Source organism: Prionailurus viverrinus, chromosome A3 (genome assembly GCF_022837055.1).
Source record: "Prionailurus viverrinus isolate Anna chromosome A3, UM_Priviv_1.0, whole genome shotgun sequence".
Lineage (NCBI taxonomy): Eukaryota > Metazoa > Chordata > Mammalia > Carnivora > Felidae > Prionailurus > Prionailurus viverrinus.
In genome coordinates this window covers 69,311,919-69,327,888 of record NC_062563.1, presented here as the reverse complement: position 1 = coordinate 69,327,888, position 15,970 = coordinate 69,311,919, and the positions used below count along the sequence as shown (strand labels likewise).

The 15,970-nt window shown below is 35.9% G+C and overlaps 1 protein-coding gene across 23 annotated transcripts in view; it reads left to right on the top strand.

Moving 5' to 3' along the window:
- Positions 1-4,606, top strand: part of NRXN1 (neurexin 1) — a 1,136,768-nt gene extending 1,132,162 nt beyond the window's left edge. For all 23 annotated transcript variants that reach the window (XM_047854354.1, XM_047854351.1, XM_047854348.1 and 20 more), the window contains one exon: positions 1,122-4,606. In XM_047854354.1, the coding sequence (XP_047710310.1) occupies positions 1,122-1,429 (308 nt within the window). In that variant the 3' untranslated portion in view covers positions 1,430-4,606. The remainder of the gene's footprint in view (positions 1-1,121) is intronic.
- The last annotated feature ends 11,364 nt before the right edge of the window (positions 4,607-15,970 follow it).

The window sequence follows — 15,970 nt, the reverse complement described above, 5'->3', positions numbered from 1 at the left end:
AGAAAGAAAACATAAACCATAGAGGAAAATGACCTAGGGTCAGAGATAAGACAGATTTTTATCTCTGTACAGTTGCTTATCTTCTAAAAATTCTTTCAAAGAAGAAGTTTATTGTGTAGAGAAAAATAGGTGCCCCACCCCCATTTACAAATTAAATCCCAGGACTTTTTCTCTCCATTTATCCCCAATTTCGGTGCCTAACTATGCCTTGGAGAAGATATTAATGCACCCTGTGATCCATTTCTTATACTCATGGAAGAGCTTTATTTATCCTTTGGAAACACTGAATGAGATTTTTGCCAGTAGAAGAAAAATGTGCAAGCCAGTCTTTTATTCATTATCTATTAAGTACTGAAATTTGACTCATACCCAACCTAGATAGCCTATAAAACTGAGAAAAAAATATTTTCCTACTTCCCCCTCCCAAATTTAGTTTTGGTCATCACTCAACCACTGCTAATGAATGGATGATACATATATACTTATGTGAATAAAACCTCCAACACAAAAGGATTTATTTTTATTTTAGTTTGTAAACTGTGACTAACATCACGGTTTTATGAGCAAGCAATTAGTCTATTCAAAATGCCTAGATTATCTTTTTGTTCAATACCGTATTCATTACTGTATGAGGCACTATGACTTCTAAAATAATACTAAATTTAGCTATAATAATTCAGATTCCAGAGCTAGCCCAAGTGTTCCATATGAACCTCAATTTGGTTGTTAAATTAATACCCTCTGATAGCATAAGGTAGTGTCATTATGATTGTATTTACCATGTTGGGTTTATAATTTTTCACCTAACACATCAACGTGGCCCTTAAGAGCTACAGAAGCTTATTTGGGGCTGCACTTACAATATCATGTTAATAAAATTGATCTTTGATAAAGAAAAGATGGCAACAGATCTCTCCCCAAGTGCTTTGATTCCTAGTCCCTAGTCTCTAGTGACCATGAGGCCTAGGGATTGCTACATTTAGCAGCAGCAGAATACCTTTCCTAAAGCCGTAGGTGTTACTCGTTTAGGCATGCAAATAGATGGTACATGTTAATATAGCTCTTGGGCATTCGGTGAACTCAGTAATCACACTACGTTGTTCTCCCCTTCTTTCCTACAGCTAACCCAACCCGAGCTGGCGGGCGAGAGCCGTACCCAGGCTCAGCGGAAGTGATTCGGGAGTCCAGCAGCACCACAGGCATGGTGGTGGGGATCGTAGCTGCCGCCGCCCTGTGCATTCTCATTCTCCTCTATGCCATGTACAAGTACAGAAACCGGGATGAAGGCTCGTATCATGTGGACGAGAGTCGAAACTACATCAGTAACTCAGCACAGTCCAACGGGGCTGTTGTAAAGGAGAAACAACCCAGCAGTGCGAAAAGCGCCAACAAAAATAAGAAAAACAAGGATAAAGAGTATTACGTCTGATCCCAAGATCTTAAAAAAGACCCTTGTATAGAAATAGTCTTCATTTTATCTGAGACATAATATAAACTTATTTACTTTCCTTTTTACGAAGCACATACAAAAGAAGACAGGGAATGCAATCAGGAAGGAAAGACTGTTTTTAAAAAAATAAAAACAAGTATCTCATGCTCTTGTTTCTCCAAAAAAGAAAGAAAAACAAAACAAAAACAAAAACAAACAGGGGCCAATAAATTCCCTAACATCCACAGTGTTTTCATTTACTCTGCCTGTCTTTATGTTGCTGGAACATTTCTAAAAGACAGTGATGACCGCACGCATTCATAAAGCAAAGGAGTATTACAACATCAAGGCATAACACAAAAACAACGCAACACACAACACACACACACATACACACACACACACACCAAAAAAAAAAAAAAAAAAAAAAAAAAAGAAGCTACCTATGATCCTGGATTTAGCCAAAGTGCTAGCGCTTTCCTGAGAAGTCAGTTAGCCCGATTGCCAGAGAAGACGGTGTCATTTGGAATGACCCAAACTGCAAACCTTTGGGTTTACCCCCTGGCGCAGCTGGAACAGTGGTTGGAACTTGCATTTGAAACAAAGTGCTGGCTTTTTTGAAGACTTGTGTAGGAACACATTCAAAAAGCCCCTTTCTGGTTGTGAGAGAATAAAAAAGTATGGAGGCCTTATTTTCAACAATGTGAAATATAAGGCACATTTTCACACTAAAATTTCAAAACAAACAAAAAAAACCCAAGAGGGCATAGATGCAATCATTGGGAAATTTTCATGCACGCTTAATATGTTATTACATATGTTTATATAAAATCCATCTCTGTGTGCTTTCTGGACTGTGATAAGTGACGTTTTATAGCCTGTTGTATAGAAAATGCAAAATATATCTCTGCTCTTCAGCCATTTTTGGTAAATTCAATGTTATAAGTGTTGCTAAGTATAGGGAGTTTTATGACATCGGAGCAACAATTATTTCAGGGTTTTGGTTTTGGTTTTTGTTTTTTGTTTTTTTGCCACCATTATAAATTGCCACAATTACTTACTTTTTTAAAAAAAAATTACAATGTAGTGTTTATTCTAAGGAAGATATGTATGAATGTATATAAAAAGACTCAGCTACTTTTTTTTTCTAACATGTACAGCCTTCATTCTGTTGCAATTAAGTTTTAGTATTTGTATGAAAGGTGTGAATTAGAAGGTAAAATATATACATATGTATCTTATAATCTTCTTTTCTCCCCCAAATACTCACATTTTTCATATATTTTCACCATTTACAGTCACACACACACACACAGACACACACATCCAGAGGAATCCATCAGATATGATGGAAAACCTGAACATATATATAACAGCAAATATTTACTGACAAATTGAAAAGCAGGAAGGAAGGAAGATAGTTGTGCCAAGGTATTAGTGACAAATGGGGTGATTTGCTTCATTGAGATCATGCTCCCAAGAAACCCTGGGAAGATTTTAGTCCCTAATGAAATGGAACCTTTTCTTACCAAATAGAATATCACTGGTGTATTGCTGCATGAATATGAAACATTATGTTGGGAGGTTACAGAAGCAAAATTGGTTAATCTACAGCTTAACCCTGGCTGCTGCAATTGAAAACTTTGTTTCCAATAAAATCGTGTGTATATATATATATATATATATATATATATATATATATATACACACGCACACACACACACACACGCATACACACGCACACACACACACACTCTGAACCTGATGTGCATGATAAATACTTTGGAAAGTAAACATTTTCTCAACTAAGAAAGTATTTTCAACAATTGTGTTAGTATCCATCTAAAAATATCATTCTCTGTTGATTATTGACCATATTTTAACTTTTCTGGTTTTACATATATATCATTAAATATAGTTTTAGTTTAACACACATTAAGCGATAGAAAAGTATAGATGACACACTTGTTTTTGCATATTGTTTCAATGATGTTCATAGCAATAAATTATTAATATGAGCAGGTAATGCAAAGGAAATGCATTATTAGATTGGAAGGTGATGCCTCAGTAAAAATTGGTCGCATTACTTTAACATCTCCTAAAAGAATGTTAGATTTCATAAAAGAGAATACCTTTACCATGAGCTTTAATCAGCAAAGGCAAAAAATGCAAAACATCTTTTGCGATACTTCAGTTGATGAAAAAAGCCAAGAAGTGGCCTGGATTTCAGACATACAGCACCTTAGAAATATGTATAATTCATAGCAAATCACCACTATCTATGGTTGCCAAGTAATTGTGGTGTGTGAAAAGTCTAAAAGGCTTTTCATGACCCAGAAAGTGGAGGTTTAAAACTAAAATTTAGTATCCATAACTTGTGTTTCAGATTTTCTTCTTCTTCTTTTTTTTTAATTTGCTCGCTTTAAGAATTCATGTCTTTTTTTTTTTTCTCTAATTCAGTCTTACTCAGGGAAAGCCAGTGAAATAAGAAGGTAAATATGAAACCACTAATTTACATCTTGAGGTTTTACAAAGAAATGGTTGCTTTTCCATTTGCTCTATTGAACTCAAACTAGTTTCCATCTGGAAAGATTCTAAAATATGATAGAAATAATTAATGGTTTTTATAAGAAGTATATCTATGAAGGATGTTGTTGGGGTTGATTTCAATATTTCTTTCCAGCATAAATTTTAAAATTTCATGCAATGATCTAATATTGTCAGTAAAAATATTTTTAATGTTATTGGCCTACACAAAATCTAGCAATTTTTTTTCTTCTTTCTTTCTTTTTGAATGGAGAAAGAAAAGAGAGGAACATGAGCTAGAGAGAAAAAAAAGACATGAATAAGATCCCAAGTATCTTCATACCAAATGTATCAGGGTTCCATGAATAGTTGGCAGTTAACAGGATTTCACACTACCTGGCATAAATTTGATTACATCTCTAGACTGTAACTTTTCTGATTGAGTATGCTTCTTTTTTATCCATGTAATGTGTTGCCTTTTTAAAACAAAAAAAACAAATACTACAATAATGTGTGAGGTGGTCAATCCCCAAAACATCAAAGAAAGGCCACATGACCCTACCCTTCTAGTGCTTTGTGTGATTGGGTATCTAAGGGTTTTGTTTTGTTTTTTCTGTTGCAAGGCCAATTTCTCCATTATTGGAAATGCTAAGCAAGTGGAATTTACTGTTTTGTTAATAAAATATTTCTTAATACAACTGTGGATTTATTGATTTCAAAAAAGTACATGCGGCACCATTTGGGGACCAAGTGGCCCAGTAAGGAAGACTGAATTTGAAAGGAAAACCTGTCCTTTAGACAACCAGGAGAAGAGTACTGCCTCTATTTTTCTGGGTTTTGATATTCATTAAGCATGTCTACCCTCATACACTTAACAATACAGCCACTAAATGTACCTTTGTTTGTATTTGTCCGTCTTGCTCTACAGGAAACTGCAAACTCCTAGAAGCAGTTAAAAACAACAGGAAGATGCTGATTTCATACATAAGATTTTTCTCTATAAAAAGCAGTGTAATTTAAATAAATCTGTGATTAATTTCCAATACTATCATTTACTAGCTACAAGTTATCTAACTTCTCTGACTCACTTTTCTCATTAGTAAATTAAGGGTAATGATACCAACCCCATAGGGTAGTAAGGATAATAAGAACTAATGTGCCTTGCACAACTAAGTGCAAAGAAAAGGTGGCTACTTGTATACTATTATTTTCCATAATAATAAATTCAAGAAAACATGTTAAAAATGTTTGCTCAGGTTGTGCTATTTGAAAAATAAAAATGCAAAAAACAAGTGTGTAAAGGAATATACTTTTTCATTTCCCACATTTTTTTTTTTTTTGCAAAAGCAAAGTGACTGTAGAAATGAGATGACCTATCAGTTACTCTTTGTGAGTTTTAGTCCAAGAGTTGGAAATGGATTTAAAACTCTGGCCTTTGATAATAATGTGATAGAAACAAACGCAGTCTTTATCCCCATTCTTACAGTACAAGGTTTGAACATGAGTACTTAATCCATTTTATACCTACGTTGTTCTAGACATATGTTATTTCTTTCTTATTTACTCATAACTTTTAAATATACTGGGGAAACAAACTACCTCTTCTTAATGTCTAAATTAAAGGCTGTGTAATGTAGCTTACCTTAAAAATTTATGAAATTTTAGGGGCACCTAGGTGGCTTGGTCAGTTAAGCGTCTGACTCTTGGTTTTGGCTCAGGTCATGAACTCATGATTCATGAGTTCCAGCCCCACATTGGGCTCTGTGCTGACAGCTCAAGAGCCTGGAGCCTGCTTCAGATTCTATGTCTCCCTCTCTCTCTGCCCCTTCCCCTCTTACACTTTCTCTCTCAAAAATAAATAAACATTATATATATTTTTTTTAATTTATGAAATTTTAAAGATGACAGCTGTATAAAATTTATCAGTAGTAAACAGCTCAAGGATTCTTGACCTGTGAGACACAGATCTCCAGAGTCCAGTGATTAGGGCCCAGGAGTTAGTAACCTCTAGCAATATTTATTAGTAAAATTTGACAGATAGAGAAGTATTCTTCTGGGGAGAGAATCTAATTAGGTTCATCAATCTTCAAAGGATTTCAAAATTCCCTAAAATGTTAAGAACCAAACACACATTAGAAATAGAAAAACTTTTTTTATAAAAATAACACTGAAGATAAATGGTTCAGTGAGTATTAAGAAAGCATCAAAGAAATGTCACATACTTTTACAAGGTACGTAAGCATTATCCTTTTCTACAACTTGTTTAGCTGTCTGACTTTTATATAAATTTTGCTTCGTTTTTCCAAGTTCAATCTTCAAATATTTGTTGAGTACTAGTATATGTAAATCCATTCATCTCATATATCCAGTATTTTCAACAACATGATATTCATTTGAAGAACAACTTCTCCAAAGATTGGAATACTTGATTAAATATTCTGAAGATAGATTGTATACATCTACTATGCAGGAAGGCTCTATCCACCAAAAGCGTTCATCCTATGGAAGCCATCAGTACTGGAGAGTGGTAGATGGACTACAAAAAACAGCTCATTGACCTCAAAATTAAATTCATTGGATGGCCAGAAGGAAATAGTTCTTCACGAGGGTTATACAAAGAAGATGCGTTGACCACTTCTTCATAATTCCTCTTTTATCAAGAAGGCTGATTCTAGACCAACTATGATAAGTGGATCTTGTGCTTGTATAAATATTCTTGTCATTGAGTGCTCTTCCTCCAGACAAGACAATTCTCGGTGAGGAATATGGTTATTCAAGTGGTAGCATCCTATGTTTCCTACCTGAATCCCATCTCTGTGCAAGATATGGTGATGGTTCTCAAGTGCCACTGATCAACTCTGCTTGAAAGTGCAAAATAACTCCCTGAAAAAACATAGAATATGGAACCACAGTATTGATCCTTTAGTAAAAATAGCAATAAATCAAAGAAAAGAAAGAGAAAGAAGAAAGAGAAAGAGAAATAAAAGAAAAGAAAAAAGAAAAGAAAAGAAAAAAAGAAAGGAAGAAACAAAGAAAGTCTGGTTGAATACTTCTGGTCTGATAGTTAATGTTTAGAACAATGTACTTTTACACTTAAAGTAATAATGATCTGTCACAAGCACAGCATTTAGAGCAAAGTGTTTGGGGCCTGAAGCCTGTTTTGAAAGTCATTAACTGTGGGTCCTTTGGCCATCCCTCTATCAATCATATCAAGTTTATTCATATGTAAAAGTGAGATAATGAGACAACTGGTAGTTAGAATTTTAAAATATAATGCATTTAAATTCTTTGCATAGTTAGTTTCAATACTTTACTAGAAGATAAAAAATAAAATAAACTTACAGTGTAGTTTAGAAATATTTTGAGCAGTTGCTAAGAGACTAGGATTCATGTAAAATTATATGTTCAAAATTGAGAATATTTTAAAGGTTCAAGTTAATTGTTCTAATATAGATGGTATTTTACAGTGTCCCCAACAAAGCCTTATCCAGCCAGGAGTAAAGGAGTGGTTGCTTCTTTTGCAAGGTAGTCTATTGTAGGGCAGTTGTGATTTACAATTTCTAGGTTCCTATAGCTCCCCCTTGGTGGTTCTATTTCTTTTTGTGCAAAATAGAACTCACTCCATCTTCCACATGACAGCCTTTCCAATATTGTTACTCTCCCTCCACCTTTGCATGGGTTTTCTCTTCTTCATTCTTAACATTCTGGTTTCACTTGGTCATTACTCAAATTATCTGGATGCTGAAATTGCCATCATCTTAGTACCCTTCTCTTAAACCCCTGGTCTTCTCAAAATGTGACACAGAAGTGACCACAGTACTTGTAAGACCAAATTACAAATTACAATAGAGTTATCACCTTCCTTAATTTGAACTTTATTCTCTCTAATACTTAAGTTTTCATTATTTTTTAAATACTTTTTTGGATTATATTGAATTTATGATCAACTAGAAATCACCAAATTTCTTTCTAAGATGGGTATCCTTTAACTTACACCTATGTATTATTTGAATTTAAACATAGGACTTTATCCGCAAGAAATTCATTGTATTGAGTCTGAATTCTGGCCAGTTGAATTAAATATGTATCTTGGTCCTCTCACAATGTTCTCTCACATTGGCAAATTGAGGGATTTGCCAATGATTGGCAAATTCTATATACATTTAGTGAAAATATGTTTACTAGAAAGATACTATGCATGCCTTAAAAGATTTCCCACTGAACAATGCTTCTTTACTGGGGGGTAGGGATAGATTTGAGCCCAGGGGGACATTTGGTAATGTCTGGACATAGTTTTGGTTGTCATGGCTGGGATGGGGAATGCTACTGGTGTCTACTGGGTGCAGACCAGGGATGTAGATAAACAACAATGCACAGGAAAGCCTTCCCCCAAACACAGTTATCCTATACAAAATGTTAATATTTCCAAGGTTGATCCTCGTAAAACATATCACCTGGCTAGGATAATACATACCAACTTGCCAATCATCTTTAACTGGAGATTCACTCAATGTATTTGTCTTGTTTAGGAGAAGATCATGAGAAACTAAGTTGCTTTGCAATCAAGATACAGATAGTTTTCTCCTAATGTGTCAGTGAATCTGACGTATTAGGGAATTAGTTTAATTTTTATATCTGTTTATTAATTATTACTACTTTTTAAGAAAAAATGGCCACAAGGCATCTATTTTTAAAAACAATTCTAATTTTGATTTTAAGTTCACCACTATAGAATTGGAAACATTCTCTGAGTATTACTTTCAAAATCAGGGCAAATCTTGCTTCCTCTTCTACCCTCACTTCTTATTTTCTGAAAGTGGCAAAATTACCAGTATAATTTCATAATCACATTAAAGTTCTCTGGATTGTATTTGGCCTTGACAAGACAGATAAACTTTTGAAAAAGAGATTTGTAAGTCATTCACTTTTCACCTACATCGTGCATCAGTCCTCACTAGTACCCTATTCCTTGGAATCTGATTTCAAGAGACTTAGGTGTAAGTGTGTGATTTCTGGCCTGCTTGGTCTATCCCAGAATCGGTGCTCTGGTGTTTTCTATCATTTGCAGAAGGTCACTATAATAGATTTTCCCTTCCATTATCCAGTAAGCTTTCTGAATATCAGCATGCTTTAGAGAGGTGATTCCAGGGAGCACTGGAATTGGAACAGGGGAAGAGAAAAGAAGAGAAAGAAGCCCATTAAGATTGTATTTTAGTGCTATGGGCAATAGAGGCTCAGTACTACTTGGAAATTCTAGGAGACAGTGTTGAATATGCTTCAGAATTGTTTTGCCTGAAGGCTAAAGAAATAGGGATATTTATCTATAAATTCCTGTCAGTCTTTTTTCGAAGGACTCCTAGGAGGCAAAAGGGTAGAGGCCATAACTCGCAAGTGCTCTATGGGATGTTGCCACCTGATGTGCTGTGGTCTGGAGAGAGTCCTCAAGCAAAGAATTGCATGTGCTTGCAGCTGGAAGCCATTTGGTCACTGTGCCCCAGAGTGGTGAATGCTATGGTACGGAAGGGTCATGTGCACATCAGTAAAGTTTCTTATGCATTTCTGATTTAATACTTTAACTGAAATTGAATGCATTCAGTTCTCTGTCTAGCTAAATCGGTTCTGTACTGAGCTGCTCATTCTCCAAAATGATGTGATTCTACTCTCGGACCAGCCTCTGTACTTTCCCTGTGTTTCTTTGATGGTGTTCGCAGGACCACGATGGCTCGTTTCTGGCCATCTTGCAATCGTTTCCTATCATAACTGCAATAGCCTAACAGTTTCTATTCTTTTCTCAGTTCTAGCAGGATAATTTATCTCAGTGTCTCTTGTATCACATATAGCAATTTAGAGCCAAAACCCAGATACTAGTCTCCCTGAACATAATCAAGGACCACTGGGCATGTGTAGCTCCCCTCTGTGGATGGGGAATATATATTCCCAGAAATAAGATTCATCTTATATTTTTGTCCATATGTTCCTAACATATCAGGACACTGTGTGTCTCTCACCAACCCCTCTGAAGTTGTCTCAGATGCCTACCTCTGGCATGGGGGTAGATGTATCCCTTCTTTATCTGTGGGGGAAAAAAAAACAGAAAGTGAATTTCTAAAAGGTTTAAACATTATCTTACTCCATGTCCCCAGCGAAAAAAAATCTGAATTTTATATAGTCAGGAGATGGGATGGAAGAGGTTGTGCCTTTGGTATTGCTAGCTTGCCTACATGCGCTATATACACTGCAGGATCTCACCTACAGACACTTGCCCTGTGCCTGTGTGGGTTTCCCTTGGATGTTGGACAGTATTCCACAGAGATGCCCTCTCATTTCTTTATATCCTTCCTTTTTCCAGTTTGATCCAGTCCTTTGACTTCATTGTTTTTGCTCCGCTCATGACATGGAAGTCTTCACCATAATCTAGTGTGGGTTTTAAGGCATTCTAATAATGAGCTTCCATAGGGGAATGTTTCAAGTTCTGAATATGAAAAAAAGGAATACAGACATCCAAGTGATCTTGTATTTTGGATAAAATTTTTATTTTCTCCTGTTGTTTCTATTTTTCTCTATTGGTCCCTGTGTGAAAATGAAAACAAAACAAAACAAAATCAGACATTGCACTATATTGTTCTGTCAACAACCCTCACAAGATACCTTACCTGTTCACTTAATTTTAGACTAAATTATGCTAAAGGATTCTTGTCTTTTTATTGACCTTGAATCATGTTACAAAGACATATCCATTACTTAAGAAGAAGCTGTATTCTCTTACCTCTTCTTGATTTGTCCACATGTCATCAGCCTATAGAATGAAGGAATAGGGCAGCCATGACTCCCAAGTGTGGTGTTACATTGTGAGCTATCATAGAGCTCTGAACCTAACTACAGTTATCTTTGATAGCTTCCTACTTAGGTATTTTTATATATATTTAATATCAAATATATAAAATACTTTTTAGGTATTATTTCTTAATAAATAATTTTTGGAGTTTTTAGAGTTTCTATTCTATTTTTTAACCTTCCCATTTACCTTTAGGCCTACTTACTTCCAGAAAATCTGGCTACTAGAAAACACACACATTTTCTCTGTATTTTAAGAAGTCTTTTCTCTCAAAGCCAGCAGCACATGTCTGAGCTGTCCCCAATATTTCCTTCCTTCTCTATGATAAATTTCACAAAATTTTCTGTTTTTTCCATCATCAACACCAGGACCCGATTATCTGGTGTTGGGGAGTATTAAGTCCAGAGTACCAATTGATTTGGTTACCTTTCAAGACTTGTCCAAATGATCTACTTTTGATAAAATGAAACTTCTCATAGGTAATATAAGTAGCTGGGATTTTGACATCTTGGCTCTGCATCAGTTTTATTCCCCATATTGGTAAAACCTTATCTATTCTTCTCTACAACATCACTTTTTCTTCTCTTTCATCATCATCATCAAAATATTATCATGCTTCAACATTAATGCTCAATATATTTTTCATTTTAATTTTTTAACATTTATTCATTTTTGAGAGACAGAAAACAAACAGGGGAGGGGCGGAAATACTGGGAGACACAGAATCTGAAGGAGACTCCAGGCTCTGGGCTATCAGTGCAGAGCCTGACATGGGTCTTGAACTCACGAACTGTGAGATCAAGATCTAAGCCCAAGTTGGATGCTTAACCAACTGAGCCACCCAGGCACAACTCAAAATATCTCTATTGGATAAAATTTCACGTGGAGGGATGCTCTACTCCCAGTAGCTTATGATTTTAAATTGTAATACTTAATATACACTTGTGGATAAGACTTCAAATGTAACTTTTTTTATGTGAAAACTGACACCTGTAGTTAAAATGTCCTACGTGGTTTAATGGTTAATAGCTATAAGCATTGTGGGGTGCTGTATGGTCTACAAAGTACTGCCACAAATACTATTTCATTTCATTTTCACAACAAGCTTCTGTGTAGACAAGAAAGATGATATGTAGGTATTATTGAATATAACAGAAACAAGGTTTCAGAGATCACAAATGGCTTAGGAAGTATCACTCACAAAAAGTTAACTAGCCAGCTCTTGATTATTTTTTATTTTGTGTTTAGGAGGACATGAAGGACATTGTGGTTAACAGAAATCCATGATAGTTCAACAAGATCTCCCTAGCTTTATCATGTTACAAATCATTTCTTGGCATAACTGGCAAGTAGCAGTTTTTCTTCCTTATAAGGTTTGCTAACAAAAGCAGAAGCCCAAATAGTCAATAATAAGTTAGTAACATGCAGCTGGGGTTTAGCTAATAAAAGAGAAGGTAAGGAGAGAATGACAAGCAAAAGAATCTAAATGTATTTCTGCATTTGAGTAATGTATTGGTGATAATGATACTCCTTAGAACTAGCACATTCCAATTTATTATTCTAGTTTATCTTTACAATCTTCCTACGAGGTAGGTATAATTGGGATTCGTATCTCCATTTTGTCAATGATAACAATGAGAACAAGAAAGGTTAAGAAAGCAAATGTAAACTGACTTCTAACAATAAATCAGTATTTCCTATATTAGGTCATGTCTCTCCTGAAACCAGGGGAACTATATTTAGTATCATAGTTTAGAAGAACTGCAAAAACATTTCAACTCCTTCATTTGTAGATGAGGAGATTGGGGCTTCAAGTTAAGAAATGGCATGCATGAATTTACACTGTCTGTTAGCAGCCAAGCTAGAACTAAAATCTGAGTCCCCTGACTCCAATTGCCAAATCCTGTCTCCATAGCCAAGAAATATAGACTCTACAAACAGAAAACAGTGTGTACCCATTAGTGATGCCATCATTATTTCCCCAAACTTGATTTCTTTCCAGATCTCTGATGTAAATCTTTCAGCTGACCTTGCTGTTTATCAGATAAAATTATTGTTTCGAAGTTTAATGACAAAAAGGCAATGTCTGGCATGTAGTGGGTAGTCAATAGATTTCTTTGAGTGACAATGAAAACAATTGTGTTTGCACTGGTGTTTCTACTAACATTTACATATCATTTCTATGATGTAGTTGAGTAACAATTCAAAAATCAGGGGGAAAGCAAGGAATTTATTTTTTGTTGATAAAAATAAATGATCTGTTATAAAAAATACAAATCTCACCTGCTCCCTTCACGTAGAGAAAGAGCAGCACTTTCCTCACTTTCCTCAATAATCTTGAACTCACACCACCTGCTTCCTCAATGCCTTCATTTACTAAGTTATTTCTTTGCTTTCCACCCTGAACACCTGGCCTTGAACATCCCTTTGGGTTCTGCCACCATCTGTGTGAACTTCAGTATTTCTGTTAGTGATTCTTTCAATAGCTATACTCCAGTCCCAAAGACCTCTCCATTAAGCTGAGTCTCAGCCACTGAGGAATGATATATACATATCAGCAATGTTATTTTTTTTCTCCAAAGAGAACTGCATTTTTAAAATGCAGAATTCTGCAATCCCTCTAATGACTATTCATCCTAATTGTTCTTTTCCATTTCTCACTGCAATTAATAATAATTGCCTCACTTGTAATATCTTGGCCTGCCTTTCTATCCTATTGCATCATTATATTAACCTCCCCTTATATATACTTGTCCTATTGCCAACACAAATACCCAAATGGTACTCAATTGCTTTCATAAAGTCTTTTCAAGAATGCTTGTGTTGGGCACTGGGGTGTCTGAAGGTGGTTAAACATCGGACTTGATTTCTGCTCAGGCCATGATCTTATGGTTTGTGAGTTTAAGCCCTGCATTGGGTTCTGCACTGATAGCACAGAGCCAGCTTGGGATTCTCTGTCTCTTTCTCCCTCCCTCTCAAAGTAAATAAATAAATAACAACAACAATGAAAAAAGAATGCTTGTATATCTTGCCCACTTTTGCAGACTGGCATGGTAGAAAGCCCATTTGCAGCTCTGTGGCAAGCTAATCATTCCTGTCTTTCTTATTGATCCTTACCTCTTAATATTTTACCACTTTTCAAAGCCACATACAAACCCCACTGGCTGCTAGAAATCTATTCCTTAAGTATCTCAAACACAATATACTCCAAACTGATTTCATTATTTCTCAGTTAAAACTATTTTTTCATAGTATTATCAACCTTCCATGCAATTAGAATGAAAATAACACAAACATATTTTAAATAATGCCTGGTATATTGTGGAATTTTTTTAGTCTCTCTTTTCCTTGTCTACACTCTTGAATAAGCTAAGCCTAATTCTTTACGTATGCAATATCCCTGGTTAGTTCAGAACATCATTTAAAAAAAATTTTTTTTTCAACGTTTATTTATTTTTGGGACAGAGAGAGACAGAGCATGAACGGGGGAGGGGCAGAGAGAGAGGGAGACACAGAATCGGAAACAGGCTCCAGGCTCTGAGCCATCAGCCCAGAGCCCGACGCGGGGCTCGAACTCCCGGACCGCGAGATCGTGACCTGGCTGAAGTCGGAGGCTTAACCGACTGCGCCACCCAGGCGCCCCTAAAAATTTTATTTTTGAGAGAGAGAGAGAGTGTGTGTGAGTGGGGGAGGGACAGCGAGCGGGGGAGACACAGAATCTGAAACAGGCTCCAGGCTCTGAGCCATCAGCACAGAGTCCAATGCAGGGCTCGAACTCAGGAACTGTGAGATCATGACCTGAGCAAAAGTTGGATGCTTAACCAATTGAGCCACCCAGGCACCCCCAGAACATCATTATTTTTTACTGGATTTTTGTAAGAATCATAAGGTTCTCTGATCCACATTTATCATCTCTGTGATCCAATCTTTACAAAACACACTGTTACTTACACCAGTCTCCTTTTCTAAGAAGTCAAATGGCTCCATTCCACCTTAAAAAAAAGAGTCCATGCTCTACATTTGTGCTTGCTACCTTTACTCCTATCAGCCTGAGGCAATTTCTCATGTATTTACATGTGTCTGTAACTTGGCTTATTTTGTACCTTAGCCTAAAAAGCACGCAGTTCCTTACCAACAGAACTCAGTCTCTTCTATCAAGGCCCACTTCATAATATGTGGAAAATTTTCTCTTCTCAACCCAGTTAGAATCAATTACTCCTGCATTCACAGATATATTGCCTGTGTGTCTATTAATTATTTCCTTCATTCTGCCTTGGTCTATAGTTCAGTGTTTATAGATTTTCTCAATTATATGTAAGTTCAAATATCAATTCCTTCCATAAAACTTTATAGATAGAGGAGTTGGAATCATTTTCTTTTCCTGTGTATTTGTGCAATGCACTGTTCACATTGCTTATATTGCATTTTGAGCAATTTTGTATATATAGTAATTATTCTTAATATAGTTATTTATAAATTATTCCATATCCCCATTTATAGAAGGTAATAACTTTTTTTGTTCATTTATTCAAATATTTGGAAAACATCTGTGATGTCTTATGCCCTGGGCTAGGTATTCAATATATAATTTAAATTCCACATAGAGTTTACATGTCACTGGGTAAACAAACAGCAATCAAAGAAACACGTGCATGAATCATACATTATAATTATTTTATAAAAGAAATATGAGCACGTGATAAATGAAGATTAACACTGACTTTGTTAACTAAGATTGGTTAACTCATGAAGATGGAGTTAACCAGGCAAAGGATGGGAAGAGGGTAGGAAGTTAAATCTGTGTTAAAAGAAGGCTAGGGGCATCTGGGTGGCTCAGTCGGTTAAGTGTCTGACTCTTGGTTTTGGCTCAGGTCATGATCTTAACGATTTGTGAGTTCAAGCCCTGAGTGGTGCTTTGCACTGACAGTGCAGAGTCTGCTTGGGACTCTCTCTCTCTCTCTCCCTCTCTCCCCAACATGCTTGCTTGCTCTCTATCTCTCTCCCAAAAAAAAACCAAATAATCTTTAAAAAAATATGCCTGGAACACATGAGAGACCAAATCAAAATTAGTGAAGCTGGATCATAGAGGGCAAGGGTGCCAGGGTGGGAGGAACAGTTTGCAAAATGAGGCTGGGATATTAAATAAGGACTGGATAATTTTGTCTGCAGATGAAAGAAAA